The sequence below is a fragment of the Heptranchias perlo genome, chromosome 2, assembly GCF_035084215.1.
Source record: "Heptranchias perlo isolate sHepPer1 chromosome 2, sHepPer1.hap1, whole genome shotgun sequence".
In the NCBI taxonomy this organism is placed as follows: Eukaryota; Metazoa; Chordata; class Chondrichthyes; order Hexanchiformes; family Hexanchidae; genus Heptranchias; species Heptranchias perlo.
Genome location: NC_090326.1, coordinates 87,245,005 through 87,264,226, shown reverse-complemented (window position 1 = coordinate 87,264,226; position 19,222 = coordinate 87,245,005). Strand labels below are relative to the sequence as shown.

The 19,222-nt window shown below is 42.7% G+C and overlaps 1 protein-coding gene across 3 annotated transcripts; it reads left to right on the top strand.

The window, feature by feature from the left end:
• Nucleotides 1–5,049: 5,049 nt before the first annotated feature.
• Nucleotides 5,050–10,814, top strand: arl4aa (ADP-ribosylation factor-like 4aa). Of its 3 annotated transcripts, none has more exons than XM_068003910.1 (2): nt 5,050–5,450; nt 7,318–10,814. In XM_068003910.1, exon 2 carries the CDS (start codon nt 7,445–7,447, stop codon nt 8,045–8,047), a length of 603 nt encoding a protein of 200 aa, XP_067860011.1. In that variant the 5' UTR covers nt 5,050–5,450; nt 7,318–7,444; the 3' UTR covers nt 8,048–10,814. The 3 variants fall into 3 exon arrangements, with proteins under 3 accessions (XP_067860011.1, XP_067860000.1, XP_067859991.1); XM_068003899.1 differs by lacking the exon at nt 5,050–5,450 and adding an exon at nt 5,835–5,928; XM_068003890.1 differs by lacking the exon at nt 5,050–5,450 and adding an exon at nt 5,835–6,000.
• Nucleotides 10,815–19,222: the final 8,408 nt, after the last annotated feature.

The following is a 19,222-nucleotide window of genomic DNA, read 5'->3' as shown; positions in this document are numbered from 1 at the left end:
TCAATATCTAATTTTTTTAATTTTAATTTTTCCTCACTTTTTCTCCCCTCTTCTCATGAAGGTGCCGATTCCTACCTGGGGTACAATTCCAGGTGCCAGTAGCATTCTGGTGCCTTGTTGAAGTGGCCGTTTTTTATGTGTGAACTGAGACAGTGACAGTCTATTCTACCATGGTAGACATCACAGCCAAGCTCAGTCCAATTATTATCAGACAACCACACATGTGGACCTCATAGTGGGGGTCACTGGATGGCAATCAGTTGGAACCCTGGCTGCTTTTCCTTCCTTAGTTCATGGACACTGAGACCAAGTGTAATGCTGTAACTGCTATTTCGACTGAGATCAGCTAGTTCAGTACAAACTGAAAATCAAAACCTGGTATCTTCTAGTATGTATAACTTAGTTCTATAACTGATACTAAGGTGATATCCACTTTAATTAAAGCATTAACTATGGATTAATGATAACTTCGATGCATAATAAATTCATATTTTCCACATTTCTGTCAGAATCAGATGATGAAATACTGCAAACCCTCTTTTAGAATCATAGAAAGGTTACAGCGCGGAAGGAGCCATGGCCCATCGAGTCCGTGTTGGCTCTACGTAAGAACAATCCAGCTAGTCCCACTCCCCTGCTCTACCCCTGTAGCCCTGCAAAAAAAACAACAAAAAATACAAAAAAAATGCAACATACTATTGAAGTGATTGAAAACTTTGCCTTTGGGATATTTTGGTTGCAAATGATCATGACCCATATTTGGATGACAAATGAAGAATTTAAATTTCCAGAGGTGCATACTCCTCCCATCTTTTCTTACCTTGTTATTATTCCACTGGAAGAATACCCTGGCCAACATTTCAATGTCTATTAAAAAAAAATTCAAAAATCTAGCAAATGAGATATTCAGAGCTGTTCTAACTTTCGAAATAGACTGCAGAAATAGATCATTTCCCCTCTTCCAGACTCTCTCCAAAAGAATCACTGAGAAAGCCTGTTACTTTTTTTGTGCTTTAAATGTCACAATATTGCTCAGCCAGAGGCAACTGTAACAAGGACATATGCCTCACAAATCTGAGCTTGGTGGTTGCTGAGACTGCATGAAGACCTGAAGAATTTGTGTTTTTCTGCTAAGGGCAATGTCAGAGAATTCCCGTAGCCTAATGTATGCTTCAACAACCATGGTTCATTAAGTACATTTGAACTTCTACACACAAGAGACAGAGCTTAAGGTGGCCACAATGGAATAATTGTAGGGACAGAAGCAGTGACTATTTTTATGCCATAATCACCTGATGCGCAGCATCTCTTGCCATCAACAACACTCTCCAACATAAAGCACCCGACTTCCGTACTCCCAACGGCACCCCTGACCTAGCTTTTTGAGCATCTATGAGCTGCCATCGGGTTTTTACTTGTCTTCTAAATACGTGTTGCTGGTACTTCACCTCCTTATTGATTGAAAGAATTCACAGTAGTGCCATTTTGGGATTATAATTAAAGTAGGGCATGTATGGGCTTGATTTTTTTTAACATGCTGGGCATCTGTACTAAGGTATGATGTTGACCTTTTGGAAAACTACTTTAATAAAGGGTATCCTACAAATTTGGTATTGATGTGTGGTGACAGTAGGAACTGTTTTAAAAAGCCAATAGTCCTAAAATGGTATACTAATGCATAAATACTTAAGCCTAGTCAAAGATTCCTCTCTCTGCTATTTTAACAGAGGCATTAACCCATTTAGTCTCTACTAAAATTGCAGAGTCTTCCTTGCGGGGAAGATGCCATAAGCATTTTAAGAAAGAGGAGGGTCTGTCTAACTGATTTTGTTGAGGGGTAAACATTTTTTTTGGTCAGCCTGGTGTCTAACACACGTGAAAATCCATCACCGTAAGAGTCTCCAAACCAAACTACTGAAAAATCCAAACAGGTGGAATTTCTGTTTTTCTGATGTGGAGAGCATACTTTCAAGTCCAGAGATTTTAGGTTGGTAAGAGACAAGGCTCAGGATCCCCCGAGCGTGTGCAATGGTACTATGAGAGTTCACCAGCTGAAACTGCTGTTTCGAATTTATGGGTCTACATTTAGGTATTCTTTTGGGTTCAGCATCACTGTTCACTTCCATAAACGAATCTCGCATCCCCTCAAATCTGAAGCGTATCTTTGCTGCCCAATATCTAGTTAATCAAGAGCATGACCCAAGAACTGTAACAATAAGACCTTTTGTCAATGCTGGATAATATGATCTTGCCACCCGCACCACATAAGCGTTCTCCTATCGTTTCATAAGGCAGACTGAAAAGCATTCTGGTGAGCTGTAGTGTCTGAGTGTGAAGCACTGAACTGATTTATTGAAATATATGATTGAGCAGGACACAGTTTTCCAGCAAGATACATCTATTTCTAATTGTTCCTTGTACCATGAAAAATAATAAAAACGCAACTTTGACCTGTTTTGGGTTGAACTCACTTTACAGGTTAGTCATCCCAAAATTAACTGGCACTAACTTTTTCTCTTACAGGTCATGTGTTCATGCCTCAGCCTGAAATCTAATAGCCTCCTTGACTGAGGAGAGAAAGTAAAGCTTCTCCAGAAGAGATAGAGACATAAGCTGACCTGATCACCACCAGCCCCCAACCCCCTTCCCTCCCTCAACTTTCTGTGGCAAGAACTCCCCCACTGAGCTATCAATTAAAGTATCAACCTTGGTGTATCAACTCTTGTTTAGCTAAGCCATATGCTGGGTAGATTGAAGGAAAACGATTCTAGCATTAAAGGTGCGAACTGGTGTGTAATGTGCTCAATGATTCTGAATTGACTCAAAATTAAAGTGACATGCAAGAGTACACATTCTTGATGGCTATTTTGTCTGGTATTCCAACTAATTGCCTTAAACAACATCCTAGATAGCTTGTGCCTCTGGCAATTAACACTTTGTGAGCTAAATCTAACTTCATAGCAAAATTATTACATAAAAAAAACAATATGCCTTCCGGGTCAAGTAGATTAAAAATTCTAGTAGATGCATCTAGTAACATCGTCTGTCAACAGCAGTTTCAGTTACTGACAATGCATTGATGATAGCGGTTTCTAACCCCTATCCTTGGCCCTAAACTGTGCGTTGTCCGTCGCAGTGTCAATAGTCATTGTGAAATGATCATTAATGTAGGTTGGCTACATTGCCAATAGTCACTTTGAATCCTAATATGTTACAACTACCCAGCCTGTCAACATAAGAGCACTGCTATGTTTCCTGTTGATTGTCCAGCTAAGATCACCCTACCCCTTAATTCATTGGTTTGCAGAATTATCTGGAGCCAAGTGGTAGATCTACCCTTACAGGTCCTTTTAATGATCCAGGTTGCCTTGCCTCATCAAGTTCCAGATTACCGAGTCTGCCACACAAGGCTGACTCAGTTCAAATCTTCCATTCTGAGGCATGTCATCTTGGAACCACCTTGACCACAGAGAGAACCTACTTATCTCACCCCCAAAAAGATTGTCACTGGTTTGTCATTAGGCAACTGACAAAATGGAGGTTTGAGCCCTCGCTAGGTACCAGATACATAAAAATGATAAGAATTGTGAGGTCATATACTTCTGATGGCTCATCAAGAGCACATGTCAGTTGTCCAAATCACCAAACTAGCTTCTTTGAAAGGAGGAGTTAAATGACATTACTTTGAGATTAAGGTAGCTGAGACCGTGCATTTTGATATAGCTCAGAAAACTAGTGTTCCAGATTCAACCCCAAGTCTATGTTGACATGGCTCGCCCCAAACTGAGTAGCAGTTAGGGGCCTTACAATTGGCTCCTGTTTGGTATTCAGCTACTCGTGCTGGAAGTATGGTTGCATGGACATTGGATGAAGATCAAATAGTCCGCCAACACTCCGTGCCCAGGGCCACACATGTAAAATGGCCACCTGGGTGAGGTACAAGAGGCCAGACGCAGAACCGTACCCAGCAAGGGGGTTCCGGAGAGGAGAGCACAAAAATGGGCCAAGTGGGACATGTTGGCATCTGACACAAAGCCCCTGGCCAGAGCTGGGCTAGACCAGCAAAAGGCACAAATAGGACTGACTTCAGGGACTGCTTCACACCAAGGAAGGGGAAGGGGGCAAAATACCTCACCCCGACCTGGTGGGAGAAGGGAGGGGAGGGAAATGAGGAAGAGGGGCTGAGCACCACGAGCAGTGTCTGCCGGCTCTCCACCCAGTTGCCCTCATCCCATTCTGTTGGTTTAGTTTGTTTAAGTTAAAGTGGCCCCGGATCTGCTGTCATGGGATTGTAGGGCCTTTCTGGCTGGACGAACCATAAGGACCCTTCTCACCATGCCCCATGACACGCCCGGAATCGAAGGTTTCTCCAGCAACCCGGGAGATCAGCCATTTAAATTTCCCGCCGCACTCATGTGGTCAAATGTCACGTGATCAGATGTCGTGTCATCGAACCTCCAGGAATGCCTCCAACCAGAGTTGGCAACCCTCGGCTGGAGGCATTGCCCCCTCGCTCGGCTGCTCTCGGGGCCGGTCTGAGCCGGGCCCCCCCCTCGCTCGGCTGCTCTCGGGGCCGGTCTGAGCCGGCCCCCCCCCTCGCTCGGCTGCTCTCGGGGCCGGTCTGAGCCGGCCCCCCCCCCCTCGCTCGGCTGCTCTCGGGGGCGGTCTGAGCCGGGCCCCCCCCTCGCTCGGCTGCTCTCGGGGGCGGTCTGAGCCGGGCCCCCCCCTCGCTCGGCTGCTCTCGGGGGCGGTCTGAGCCGGGCCCCCCCCCCTCGCTCGGCTGCTCTCGGGGGCGGTCTGAGCCGGGCCCCCCCCTCGCTCGGCTGCTCTCGGGGCCGGTCTGAGCCGGGCCCCCCCCCCCCGCTCGGCTGCTCTCGGGGGCGGTCTGAGCCGGGCCCCCCCCCCCCTCGCTCGGCTGCTCTCGGGGCCGGTCTGAGCCGGGCCCCCCCCTCGCTCGGCTGCTCTCGGGGGAGGCCCTCATTCCGCCGGCGCTGGCCTGGAGCGGGTGTTTTTTTTTTCCAAAAAGCAAAATACTGCGGATGCTGGAAATCTGAAGTAAAAACGGAAAATACTGGCAAAGCTCAGTAAGTGAAGCAGCAGCTGCGGAGAGGGAATGAGAAAGGAGCTCTGGTTGTTTCCCCACAGACGCCGCCCGCCTCACTCGATGAGCTTTTCCAGCACTTTCCGTTTATATTTTCAAATCGTTCTGTTTTACGGTCTCCTGGTTACCAGTAAATCAACAACCAATCAGATCAGCGGAGAAGACAAAACGCTTGCTGGTGTGACGTGCGCCGGGTTCTGACTCGCGTGCCGGGCAGTGCGGTGCCACGAGGGGTCGCCGCAGAGCCGTTAACGAACGTCAGCGCGCGTGTGTCCGCTCAGGTCTCTGGAGCGCGAGGAAAGGAGCCAGGTGATGCGTTTGTAGTTCGCTGTTAACCCGCTCTTCTGTGGTAAGACATTTTCCCATTTGTAGATTTTGATTTTTGTTTCGAAACGTAAAATGGAGTTTGTGTCCGGTCCGTTTAACTTCTGTTTGAAATTGGACGCGGGCGTCGGCCGAATTTTATACCGAGCTCTCTCCGGCTTCGTTTTAAACTTGTCGCGAGTTGGGGAGGCGGGGTTGTTTGCGATGTGATTGACGTTAGTGCGAACCAATGGCGGCGCGGGAGACGGCAGTGGGGGGGGGGCGGGGCCGGGGCCGGGGACGCCTTTTGAAATAGAATGCCGGGGCTGAGTGGAGTAGCCAATGGGCGCGGCGGAGCCGGAGCTGGAGGCGGGGCTCGGGCGGAGTGTTTGACCCGGCGGCGGGTTCCAGCTGCGCGCGCACACACAGAGTTAGTGCGGTGGGACTGGCCGGAGTGAGGCTCCATTACATCAATGCACAGCTCTGATCATAGCGCCTGTTGTACTGTCTGTCTGAAACAAACTGTGAGTGAGTGAGTGAGTGAGTGTCCAGCGAGCTTTGCAGTGCATGATGATCGAAGCAGTCGGGTTTTGAGGGTGGGTGTTTCATTTAACAAGTAATGATATTTGGTGGGGTGGGTGGGTGGGTGAGAGAGAGAGAGAGAGCCACTGCTTTCCTTGGGTTTATCAGGTTAAAAGTTGGCCAGCTGATTTTTTTTTTTAAAAAAAAAGATGAAATAACTTTTTATTGCTGTGTCGTATGTGTGTTCGGGCCCAGCTCCCAAACGTGGAACAGGCTTGAAGGGTTTAGCACGGATCGCAGCTGCTCACCTTCACACCAAGTGTTCGCAGCAGCCCGTGGACCCCAGGAGCTGCGGCTGGAGCAGCCTGCGGGGTGTGTTGCCGGGCCGAACTTGTTCACTCGGAGTTTGTGTTGTGTCGAAACCCAGAGTGAATGAGGTGTTTTTTTTTAAATTGGAAAACAAATGAGTTTGTAAGGAGGTAATTTTTAAACGATTCGGTTTGATGTGCAGTGGAAACGAATGTATAAATTGTAAACAAAAAAAATATAGAGGTTCGCATTTGTGGTCGCTTGTGGCTGAGTTTGCTTGGCTAGTTTTAGTTTGATTTTAATCCTGGGTTGAGCAAGGTGAGCGGAGAACCTGCACAAATTTGTTGTTGTGGGCTTTGATTTTGCCGCAGGTGGTTTAATAAGGGAATTCTGAAGTTTTTCTTTTCTGATTTGATGATTTATGGGGCAGATCGCGATTGTTGTAACTTGAAAGATACATGAAAGTATAACAACTAATATCGCGCCGGCTGCACCGCATTTTTAATAGGAGCCACACTTGTAAAATGTCAATGTACGCAAATGGTTTACAGCAGTTGGGTTTATTTATATTTCATCGTTGTCGTTTTGTGTGTTGCGTGACTTCAAGCGGTGGGTAAACGCCCTGTGCAAAGTAATTCAGGGATTTGATTTTTCAGTGGGCTTGTCCTGTTGCGGCAGACATTTGAAGTAACTGTTCGTTAAATAAAGAGAATGCATTATCGAAATTGCTTTGCTGTCTGTTTGAAATGGAGATCTGTTTTTTGCCCAGTATAGTCTGAATAACACAACCAACTGGTCATGGTTGCGGAGTCTGGATTTGGTGTGAAATTTTATTCGGGAATTAAATAAAACTCATTATATGTCTACTGTGTACGATAGTTTAGTACTGGCGATTAGAATAACATGTTTTAGAAAGTTTTGAAAACCCCGAATACGTCATTTGACCTGTTAAGAAAAAGGGGGTTGGGATCTTTTACTACCCAATTATTGGAAGTTATACGCACAACTATTTGTGTTTTTCTTACTAATGTGCTTTCTACATTATGTATCAATATAATACGTGTATTTTTATTTTTATTTAGATATAATTAATATTTAAGCTGCAGTGGATTCTCGTAGTTGCAGACTGAGATGATCAGCAATCTTTGGAAATACTGAGAGAGTCTTTCAGTGTGGATACCTGCATTTCCCTTTTCCCTCCAATCCGACATGGGTAATGGACTTTCAGATCAAACTCCTATATTATCAAACTTCCCATCTTTTCAGTCTCTCCACATAGTTATTCTGGGTTTAGATTGTGCTGGCAAAACTACAGTTTTGTACAGATTACAGTTCAATGAATTCGTCAACACTGTTCCAACGAAAGGATTTAATACTGAAAAAATCAAAGTGACTTTGGGTAACTCAAAAGCAGTGACCTTCCATTTCTGGGACGTAGGCGGTCAAGAGAAACTGAGACCACTCTGGAAATCTTATACTCGCTGCACAGATGGCATCATCTTTGTGGTGGACTCAGTAGATGTGGAAAGGATGGAAGAAGCCAAAACTGAATTGCATAAAATAACCAGGATCTCTGAGAACCAAGGAGTGCCTGTGCTTTTGATTGCCAACAAACAGGATCTCAGGAACTGCCTTTCTCTCTCTGAAGTGGAGAAACTGTTAGCTTTGAGTGAATTAAGTTCCTCCACCCCATGGCACCTTCAATCTACCTGTGCCATAATAGGAGATGGGCTTAGAGAGGGACTGGAAAAACTTTACGAAATGATCATCAAGAGGCGGAAGATGTTGAAACAGCAGAAAAAGAAGAGATGACTCTACAACAAATGAAGATACTTTGTATTTTTAAAAGCTAAAATGTTTCTACACTGGTCATTACACCTGTAACCTTTTGACAAAGTCTATGTTGAAAATGCAAGTCTAGTGAGACCTAAGGCAGGCTTTGTTAGTGGGATCACAGTGGAAAGTGGATATGGTGAATTAAGTATGGAGAGCAGTTATACCGGCATAAAACTGTCAGCATCCTTTATAGTTTGCCTGACCAAATTATATTCAAATCTGTTGTATTTTGTTTTATACTAGTCAGCCTTCTTAATGTTCAGTTGTGTTTAAGTGTGTATGTAGGTTATGTGTTCCATTTTTTTTAGGCCTGAAAGTCCAGGTACCTGCTGCAGCACAATGTTATCATTTTTAGGCCAATTGGACACTGAAAATGTTTGGATATGAACTATTGCAATACAAGGAATATTTACCAAAATTACTTGGAAGAAATGGCTGCTACAGATTGTAGTTTTTAAAATGTTTAAGTGCTCTTCTGTTTTTGATGGTGTAAGAGAAGTTTAATGAAGCAATTTATTGCTGTTTTTTGTCTTGGGCTAGATAATTGGCAAAGACTAATTAAATTGAGATGTTACTGGTATTAAAGAAAAGGCAGGCACAAAATGCTGCACCTGTGGTATCTGTTGTGCTAGGGTTGTTGGCAAGTATGTATCTCTTAATAATTCAGTGGAAAATGTACAATGTTGTAACTGGAGGTCTCTGATAGGGAGGGAGGAGGGAAAACCTGGAACACTGTTTTTAACTGACCTTGAACCTTGTGTACTGCAGAAGGTTTTTATAGACACAGGAATGTAGCAATCACGTTAGTCTGTTCGTGTTACTGGTTTTCACATTAAAATTGCTGTGAAGCCCTTATTTCTAAGCAGTGTTACATTGGGGAGGTAAACTTTATACCGTATATAAGCTGTGACTTAAGATGTGGTAGAAACTAAAGAACTTTTGGCCTACATATGTTGCCAACTAAAATTAAAGCTTCTGTTTAGGGCACCTTTGCCATGAATTGTAGTATTTGGTGCCATCTTCTTATGAGTTTCTGTGTGTAGGGGGAGCTTGCTGAGATTTCATTGTCTTTAAAGCTAGAAGATTGCAAAATGCTCAGTACATATGTTTAGTATTAATATAAAATAAAAGTAGCCACACTCACAGTGATGTCTTTAGTGAAGAATTAGGAAAAGGTTTGAACGTGTAGCTATTCTGGCTGCAAAGAAGGTATTTGTATTCTGGCCTTATAAAGGGGTGGTACCATTCTAGCGAAACTACAACTGGCTAACAACCAAACCTAGATTGCAGAGTTACAGTAATTTAGATGAGTGTGCACAGATTATACAAATCTTTGAAAATCATAAGTAATTCCAAATTCGTATACAACTTTCCTTTTTTTTTAGTTGAATGTTCTGCTCAGCATACAAGATGTATGCAAGACCACAGTGGGTCTTTTCTCATCTTGTAATTTATTGAAGAATTTGTCATTCTGTATGTGAGCAAGCTAAAAGAAGTTATACAATAATTTAAAAACTATCAGTTCAGTTTTCTTATTGTATGACCACATCTTCATATTGCAAGTATGAAATCAGAAAAGGGCTTAAAATTTGGTGGTGAACATTTTTATTATAAATTGTTGCTAAAATTATCAGGCAAAAGTTAGTGGTCTAGATTTTATGATTGGAATGCTGACAGTAACCCGTTCTTTTAAAATGGATTACTGTTGATGTTACAGGTTGTCTGTTATTCTGAACAAATTTGTTCAACATGTAACCCAGTGTTCTCCATCTAAGGAAGAACAAGGCAACATTAAGAGTGCAACAAGGCAACATTACTGTTTAATGAAGATGTGGAATGGCTTTTTTTCCTATGCCACCTGGGTTGAAGAATATTACCTGCTATAATTTCTCCTTTTGTTGCATTTAAGTTACAGCCTATAAATGTCCTGCAACTTTTGTAAATCTGCATTTGATGTTTCCTATTTTTGTTCCCCTCCCTTTTTTAGATTTGAAAGGTATTTTGTGTGTGGTGGGGGGGGGGGGGGGAAATTGAGGTCCTGCATGTAAACTGCTGAGGAGAACATTCACTTTTCATGTGTATAAAAGCACGGAACCTTTCTGAACACTTGAACGTACACACATTCAAAATGAATTTGAAACCTGGGTGCTCTATTGAATGCAGAGGATATCTCTGGCATGAAAAAGGCCATAAATGGCTTGCACAGAACTTTGCAGTATTTTGCAGGTTATCTAGCTGTGTTTACTTCCAGTGTTTTCCATAATTCAAATATTCAGGTCAATTCATTATAATTTTGTTCATTACTGAACCTGATCACTTGCAAACAAAATAGCAGAAGCAAACCAATTGATCTGACATTGAAGTCTTAAAGGAAAAATATAATTGATGCTATTACAAACTGTCTACTTTCTATCTCCAAAGACCTTGCATCGGGACGGTAAAAGCTTTCTTTGATTAAATGAGGCTGTTTGTCAATATTTTACTGTACAGATTCTGACACTGTAAATATCTTCTGTTTGACTTGTATAGTGGCTTCAAGAAATGCACTTTAGTGTTCATTAAAGATCAACAGCTTTGTGTAACATCCATTTTAATAACTTGTTTTAAGAATTGAATGACTTCTAATAGATCGGTCTCTGGTTATGTGTTTACCACCTGCACTAGTGACATTGCTGTCACTGATTGGAAAAATTCTTTATATTTATATAAATGTTGGACCTTAATAAATACAACTCTGAATAAATCGTGTCAGTGTTTTCAGTTCCAAACAATTACCAAGTCTTAAAAAGTTAGTGTTTTTACAATAGCAGTTTTGTTTATTTTGTAGCTGTTAAGTTAGAAGGTTGTGAAAACTCTAAAATAGGAATTGTCTTTTTTGCTTCAAAAAGTCAGACAGGGAAAATGGAAAATTTTCACACTTTGTGAAATGCATCTGAACAGAGAGTACAGCCATTTTAAATGGCACCTAGTTTTATATAGGGTTTTCAAAATATATTGGAATTACAGGATGATACAAATCAGTTCCAGAAAAAAAAGTTTATAACATCTGAAAATATGAATTAACTGTTATTTTAGCTTATGTTCACATAATACATCCATATAGTTTAAATAATCACATTAGCACCAGAGGGGTTCTGGACCAGTACACCATGTAGGCATACCATTGCTCTGAACTAATATGCCCTGATTTTGGGCTGCATTATTTTGCAGAAATTTGAGCACAAATCGGTTACATTTTGAACAGTAATGGGAAAGGGTTATATCATGTCAATGTTCCTACTCTTTCTCAGTGTTTATGTTGGATCCAGACACTACACTCTCATGTACAGTAGGTCTCTGATGGACAGCTATTTAATGGGAAAGTGAAAACTTAAATTCCAGTGGAAGCCAAACTAATGCTTTGTAAGTTTTTTTTCCTTTTTTTATTTTGGTCACTTCTATTCAGAGGGTTTATGGTACAAGTTCTGACACTTGCATTTTTCTTCAAGTTTGAGAGGTGTGGACATTGGGTTTTCCTATGGGAGTCCAACAATTAAATATTTTTGGGAGGAAGGAAAGGAGCAACACAGAGGCTGGGAGTGGAGCTTGCACTGTAGAACTGCCCACTCTTCATTACGCTCCCAACCACAAACAGTTGCATTTGTCTGAGGAGCCCTGCCTCCATGGGCTCAAGTAACCACTGAGGCAATGGCAAGAGTTGTGCTGTATTCTGTAATCTGAACTGCTGTCAACCCCTTCACGAACATGCCACTGCTAGTGGCTGTGAAAGTCCAAAAGCGTTTTTATATCTCAGCCTTAATTTCAGGCATCTATATAACAAAGCCTGTTTTGCCATGGAATAGACTGGGCTGCTCTGTGTTTGTCTGTGTTGTGCCTCCACATTGGTTTTCTCTTTTTGCTTGCACTTTTCTTTCATCCCCATGCAGCTATTTCCCTTTAAATTTCAGTATTGTCTTATTTCCAGACCCCACCTAATTAGGTTAGCTCTTTGCACAAAGCCAAGGCCAAAGCTGTAGTGGGGGTTGAATTATGGGAAAATTGCATGTGGATTTGCATTCATTCCTAGTGGTGATAGAATGAATTTTGCAAGGACTCAAAAATCTGTCTTTAGTTTCTACTAAATCTTTTTGTAAATCATTGTGGCTTAGAGAGTAAAGGCAACATGTAACTCAGCAGTACAGACTGGAAGTTCCCAAGTTCAATTCCTGGTCCATACTGAGTTAAGTGATTTCAACTAGGTTGAGTAAGAGTGATCCAATTGGACTTTGCCTCTGGGCTAAGGAGGGAGAAAACCAGATGGTGTCTACACTCTTGATTTGCAATCTAGTAATTGGAAAGTGCCCTGTTAGAAAATGCATATGTGTGCGTCTCTGTTGAGGACAGAATTGGGCTTGGGTGTGATATCTCCTGTGGTGAAATAACTTGTTAACACTCCATGTCCAGGTTTCCACTTGGATGAAGTACTAGAGGGAATCTGTGGAACTGTATCCCTAACAGGGGTCATTGCCTGAAGAAGGAATAAAGTTGCTGAAAAAACCGATGGAGGGAAATAATTGTGTACTCTGGTGGTAGGGAACTTCAACCACCACCGGTGCTTGTGATTTTCTAATATATACTGATGTGGAGATGCCGGTGATGGACTGGGGTTGACAATTGTAAACAATTTTACAACACCAAGTTATAGTCCAGCAATTTTATTTTAAATTCACAAGCTTTCGGAGGCTTCCTCCTTCGTCAGGTGACATCGTTCACCTGACGAAGGAGGAAGCCTCCGAAAGCTTGTGAATTTAAAATAAAATTGCTGGACTATAACTTGGTGTTGTAAAATTGTTTACTAATATATACTAGCAGCAGGCAAGGTGCCCTATAGTTTACTATCAAATGCTGTTAAGAATTATATCAGTTTTACAATAAGCATTACATTATATGTTCCTGAATGTACAGCTGGTCCAGAGTTCTATAAAACAAAATACTGTGCATCTCTGTCCTTTTGTATCCATGATGTGGAGATGCTGGTGATGGACTGGGGTTGACAAATGTAAGGAATCTTACAACACCAGTTTATAGTCCAACAGTTTTATTTGAAAATCACAAGCTTTCGGAGGCTTTCTCCTTCGTCAGGTGAAGTATGGGATTCCTTGAAGGTTACCGCATTTATAGTCAGAGAACAATGTCTGGTGATTACAGATAATCTTTCCAATTGCCCGTTATCAAGGCAATCAAAGTGTTCAGACAGAGAGACATTACATACAGGACCACCGAATATACAAACGGCCAGAACAAAAGACAGACAGACAGAGAGAGAGAGAGAGAGAGAGAAACATCCGAAAGGAAGAGAAAGAGAGAGAATGACCCGTTGTATTAAAAACAGATAACTTTTTTTCGCAGGTGGGGTTACGTGTAGCGTGACATGAACCCAAGATCCCGGTTGAGGCCGTCCTCGGGTGCGGAACTTGGCTATCAATTTCTGCTCGACTATTTTGCGTTGTCGTGTGTCTCGAAGGCTGCCTTGGAGAACGCTTACCCGAAGATCGGTGGCTGAATGTCTTTGACTGCTGAAGTGTTCCCCGACTGGGAGGGAACCCTCCTGTCTGGCGATTGTTGCGCGGTGTCCGTTCATCCGTTGTCGCAACGTCTGCATGGTCTCGCCAATGTATCATGCTCCGGGGCATCCTTTCCTGCAATGTACGAGGTAGACGATGTTGGCCGAGTCACAGGAGTATGAACCATGTACCTGGTGGGTGGCGTCCTCTCGTGTGATGGTGGTATCTGTGTCGATGATCTGGCATGTCTTGCAGAGGTTGCCGTGGCAGGGTTGTGTGGTGTCGTGGATGCTGTTCTCCTGAAAGCTGGGTAATTTGCTGCGAACGATGGTCTGTTTGAGGTTGGGTGGCTGAAGGCGGGTAGTGGAGGCGTGGGGATGGCCTTAGCGAGGTGTTCGTCGTCATCGATGACATGTTGAAGGCTGCGGAGAACATGACATAGTTTCTCCGCTCCGGGGAAGTACTGGACGACAAAGGGTACTCTGTTGGTTGCATCCCGTGTTAGTCTTCTGAGGAGGTCTATGCGATTTTTCGCTGTGGCCCGTCGGAACTGTCGATCGATGAGTCGAGCGTCATATCCTGTTCTTACGAGGGCATCTTTCAGCGTCTGTAGGTGTCCATCACGTTCCTCCTCGTCTGAGCAGATCCTGTGTATTCGCAGGGCCTGTCCATAGGGGATGGCCTCTTTGACGTGGTTAGGGTGGAAGCTGGAAAAGTGGAGCATCGTGAGGTTGTCCGTGGGCTTGCGGTAGAGTGAGGTGCTGAGGTGCCCGTCTTTGATGGAGATTCGTGTGTCCAAGAAAGAAACCGATTCTTAGGAGTAGTCCATGGTGAGCTTGATGGTGGGATGGAACTTGTTGATGTTATCGTGTAGTCTCTTCAGTGATTCTTCGCCATGGGTCCATAGGAAGAAAATGTCGTCGATGTATCTAGTGTATAGCGTTGGTTGGAGGTCCTGTGCAGTGAAGAAGTCCTGCTCGAACTTGTGCATGAAAATGTTGGCGTATTGGGGAGCAAATTTGGTCCCCATGGCTGTTCCGTGTGTTTGGGTAAAGAACTGGTTATTGAAGGTGAAGACATTGTGTATCATCCATGAGGTGTGACAGTTTTTAACATGGGCCTGTGGACAGCCAGGTTATGCAGATTTCCATGGTGATCAGTCTTTTGTTTAAACCATGAGGTGTGAATCAGCAGTCCTTTTACTATAGCCTGTCTGGGTGCTATTTCACCCCTTGCCAAACTTCTTGTTCTCGATGCACTGACATCAAGATCCTCCTTTTCAAATTCAGTCGTGGTTTCACTCACTTTTATCCAAGAGATCTCCAGTTGTCTGTCCCAACTCCAACCTCCCCCCATTGACTCTAGAATGGTTTTTGTCCCCCACTCCACCATTTGGAGGTTATTCCTTTAGTCATTACAACTGTGCTTTTTAGAATTCTTCCAAAACCACTTTTCTACCTCTCTAACAGAAACCCATCTTTTCAATAATGCTCATATTTTCCTTCCCTCTCCCATCTTTCCCACCTCCTGCTTGGCATAGTGATCTTTCTCTTACCCCACAAGTTCTGATCTTCTTCCACAGGGAGTGCTATATAAATGCAAGTTTTTTTTTGTCCACTATTCAGCCATCTTCAACTTATTCTACGTTTTTTTCTCCCGAAGTAGTATGTGCTCCAATAGCCTTTAGCCTCAGTGGTAAAGGACTTGTCAGCATGTTTGATAGGATGCAAATTCCCATATTATCCAACAAAAGTGGTAGGGAGACAACTGAATGACTGTACCTAAACAATGAGCTATTAGTCACTTTTGATGAATGCCATCTGGAAATATTGCAGTGAGTTTACTTTGCTACCCAGTGTTTTCTGTAATATCATCTAGTTTAAAGTTACACTTCTTACCAGGTAACATAAATATTTCCTGTTCATTCATGGTGTTCACACTTGCAGTAGCATACATCCTCACTTTCCTGTTTTCAGTTTTGTTTTACAATATGTGGGTGGTCTAATCAGAATTTTTTTTTAGCCACATCAGCTGGTGGTGTGTTCCTGTCTGGTCTATGAACATGAGAAATACAACAATAGTAATGTCTCCAGCAAAATTATAGACTGCTAACACTTATTAGGAACTTGGCATAATATGTCATGTGCTCCATGGTTTGGCAATATAATTACACAAACATCCAGCCTATGCTTATAACATACAATCGCTGAAATGGTTTTTGTGTAATACTATACCCATTTAAGGTATCCTTAGTGCTGTAACTGAGCTATGTAAAGAAAAGTCTATTGCAGCTCTGACATTTAGGATTGGTAAGTACATTTGCAAAACTTCCCAGAAACAGCCAGGGATCTTTAAATTCCATGTAAGTGGGTGAAAAAAGTTGAGGATGAGATTCAGTATTATACTTACAAGTATGTCATAAGTACTTTATGAATGGTGTCAAAATGACTAAGATTAAAGTTGAAAAAGGTGTAATAGTATTGGTGGTCTCTGTGCTTACACAATCACCGTGGAGCAGCAATCTACAAAGCAAGTAGAATGCTGAAATATATAGGTAGAACAGTAGACAGTGGGAGTTGTGCCTGAATTGCGCAGTGCTGTAGGCAGACCACACCTTGAGTACAGAGTTCTCTTCTGGACACCAAACTCACTAGGGAGACATTTAATCTCTGGAGGCAGTGCAGAAAAAAAGCACAATTTGGGTTTTTCTGGCTTGAAAGGAAACTACTGAGAGGTAAATGGGAAAGAATGGGAAATCTTCTAATTAAACTGACTGCAGGTGAAAGAGGCACAAGTTTAAACCAGCAAAAGGCAAATTCATAGAGGTTTATGACATGGAAACAGGCCCTTCGGCCCAACATGTCCATGTCGCCCAGTTTATACCACTAAGCTAGTCCCAATTGCCTGCACTTGGCCCATATCCCTCTATACCCATCTTACCCATGTAACTGTCCAAATGCTTTTTAAAAGACAAAATTGTACCCGCCTCTACTACTGCCTCTGGCAGCTCGTTCCAGACACTCACCACCCTTTGAGTGAAAAAATTGCCCCTCTGGACCCTTTTGTATCTCTCCCCTCTCACCTTAAATCTATGCCCCCTCGTTATAGACTCCCCTACCTTTGGGAAAAGATTTTGACTATCTACCTTATCTATGCCCCTCATTATTTTATAGACTTCTATAAGATCACCCCTAAACCTCCTACTCTCCAGGGAAAAAAGTCTCAGTCTATCCAACCTCTCCCTATAAGTCAAACCATCAAGTCCCGGTAGCATCCTAGTAAATATTTTCTGCGCTCTTTCTAGTTTAATAATATCCTTTCTATAATAGGGTGACCAGAACTGTACACAGTATTCCAAGTGTGGCCTTACTAATGTCTTGTACAACTTCAACAAGACATCCCAACTCCTGTATTCAATGTTCTGACCAATGAAACCAAGCATGCTGAATGCCTTCTTCACCACCCTATCCACCTGTGACTCCACTTTCAAGGAGCTATGAACCTGTACTCCTAGATCTCTTTGTTCTATAACTCTCCCCAACGCCCTACCATTAACGGAGTAGGTCCTGGCCCAATTCGATCTACCAAAATGCATCACCTCACATTTATCTAAATTAAACTCCATCTGCCATTCATCGGCCCACTGGCCCAATTTATCAAGATCCCGTTGCAATCCTAGATAACCTTCTTCACTGTCCACAATGCCACCAATCTTGGTGTCATCTGCAAACTTACTAACCATGCCTCCTAAATTCTCATCCAAATCATTAATATAAATAACAAATAACAGCGGACCCAGCACCGATCCCTGAGGCACACCGCTGGTCACAGGCCTCCAGTTTGAAAAACAACCCTCTACAACCATCTTCTATCGTCAAGCCAATTTTGTATCCAATTGGCGACCTCACCTTGGACCCCGTGAGATTTAACCTTATGTAACAACCTACCATGCGGTACCTTGTCAAAGGCTTTGCTAAAGTCCATGTAGACCACGTCTATGGCACAGCGCTCATCTATCTTCTTGGTTACCCCTTCAAAAAACTCAATCAAATTCGTGAGACATGATTTTCCTCTCACAAAACCATGCTGACCGTTCCTAATCAGTCCCTGCCTCTCCAAATGCCTGTAGATCCTGTCTCTCAGAATACCCTCTAACAACTTACCCACTACAGATGTCAGGCTCACCGGTCTGTAGTTCCCAGGCTTTTCCCTGCCGCCCTTCTTAAACAAAGGCACAACATTTGCTACCCTCCAATCTTCAGGCACCTCACCTGTAGCTGTCGATGATTCAAATATCTCTGCTAGGGGACCCGCAATTTCCTCCCTAACCTCCCGGGATACATTTCATCAGGTCCCGGAGATTTATCTACCTTGATGCGCTTTAAGACTTCCAGCACCACCCTCTCTGTAATATGTACACTCCTCAAGACATCACTATTTATTTCCCCATGTTCCCTAACACCCATGCCTTTCTCAACCGTAAATACCGATGCGAAATATTCATTTAGGATCTCGCCCATCTCTTGTGGTTCCGCACATAGATGACCTTGTTGATCCTTAAGAGGCCCTACTCTCTCCCTAGTTACTCTTTTGCCCTTTATGTATTTGTAGAAGCCCTTTGGATTCAAGAAATTTTCCAAAGATTGATCAATATGCAGACTACTTGCAGATTGATATTGGAGGTGTAAAACCTTGAAATTGAAGAAACAGAAGCTGTAGTGGGGAGCTAGCATCTTTCTGCACATGTGAAATAAAATTATCTGGTCTTCATCCCTATCGATCTTTCAAATATTTGATAAGCCTATTCAATTTTGAAAATTGGATGGTTTGATCAGTTCTAATTTTCCTTGATTACAAAAATCATCGTATAACGCTCGTTTTTAAAAGGAATCTGTATAGTTTTGTGTGAAATATGAGGATTGTTTTAACTTGTCCACAAGTACTTAATTTTTTTTGTTTGTTTTATATCCAGCACATCGTGTGGCTGTGGTCAATAGTTTCAGCGCCTTGCACCAAATTGAAAATCTGGAAGATGACATAAGTAAATGTGAGGGAGGTCTTTCGGCCCGTTGAGCTCATCCATGCGTAGAAACCTATCATTTCCTCATCATGGCACCTAACTATCTCTTAATTGTCTGCAGAGTTTTTTGCCCCCACTACTCTACCCAGAAGGCAATGCAGCTATTAATCTTTGAGAAGTGCTTCCTAACATCTGTCTTGAACTTGCCTTTTTCTGGCCTGTGTTTCCTTATCTTGCAATTCTGCTTTAATTTGAAATAGGGCTCAGTGTTAACTTTCTATTCCACTTCGTAGCTTTCATATCTTTTATAAGGTCCTTTCTCATTTGCCTCCTTTCAAGACTGGAGAGTCCAAGTTTTTCTAATCTTTCCTCTAACACTAGATCAGCCTCAGAGCACCTCTCTGCGCTGCTTCCAGGATGTTTCTCTTGTGTAGTCCTTGTTGTGACAATCTCATCTATCTGTGAAAGTGGTTAACAGCAAGAGCAAGAAAGCTGGGGACGTTTTTGAGATAGTGTCTAAAATTCAGTTTTGTTTTTGGATGTTAATTATTTGAATTCATGTTTCATACATCATATGAAATTTGTATT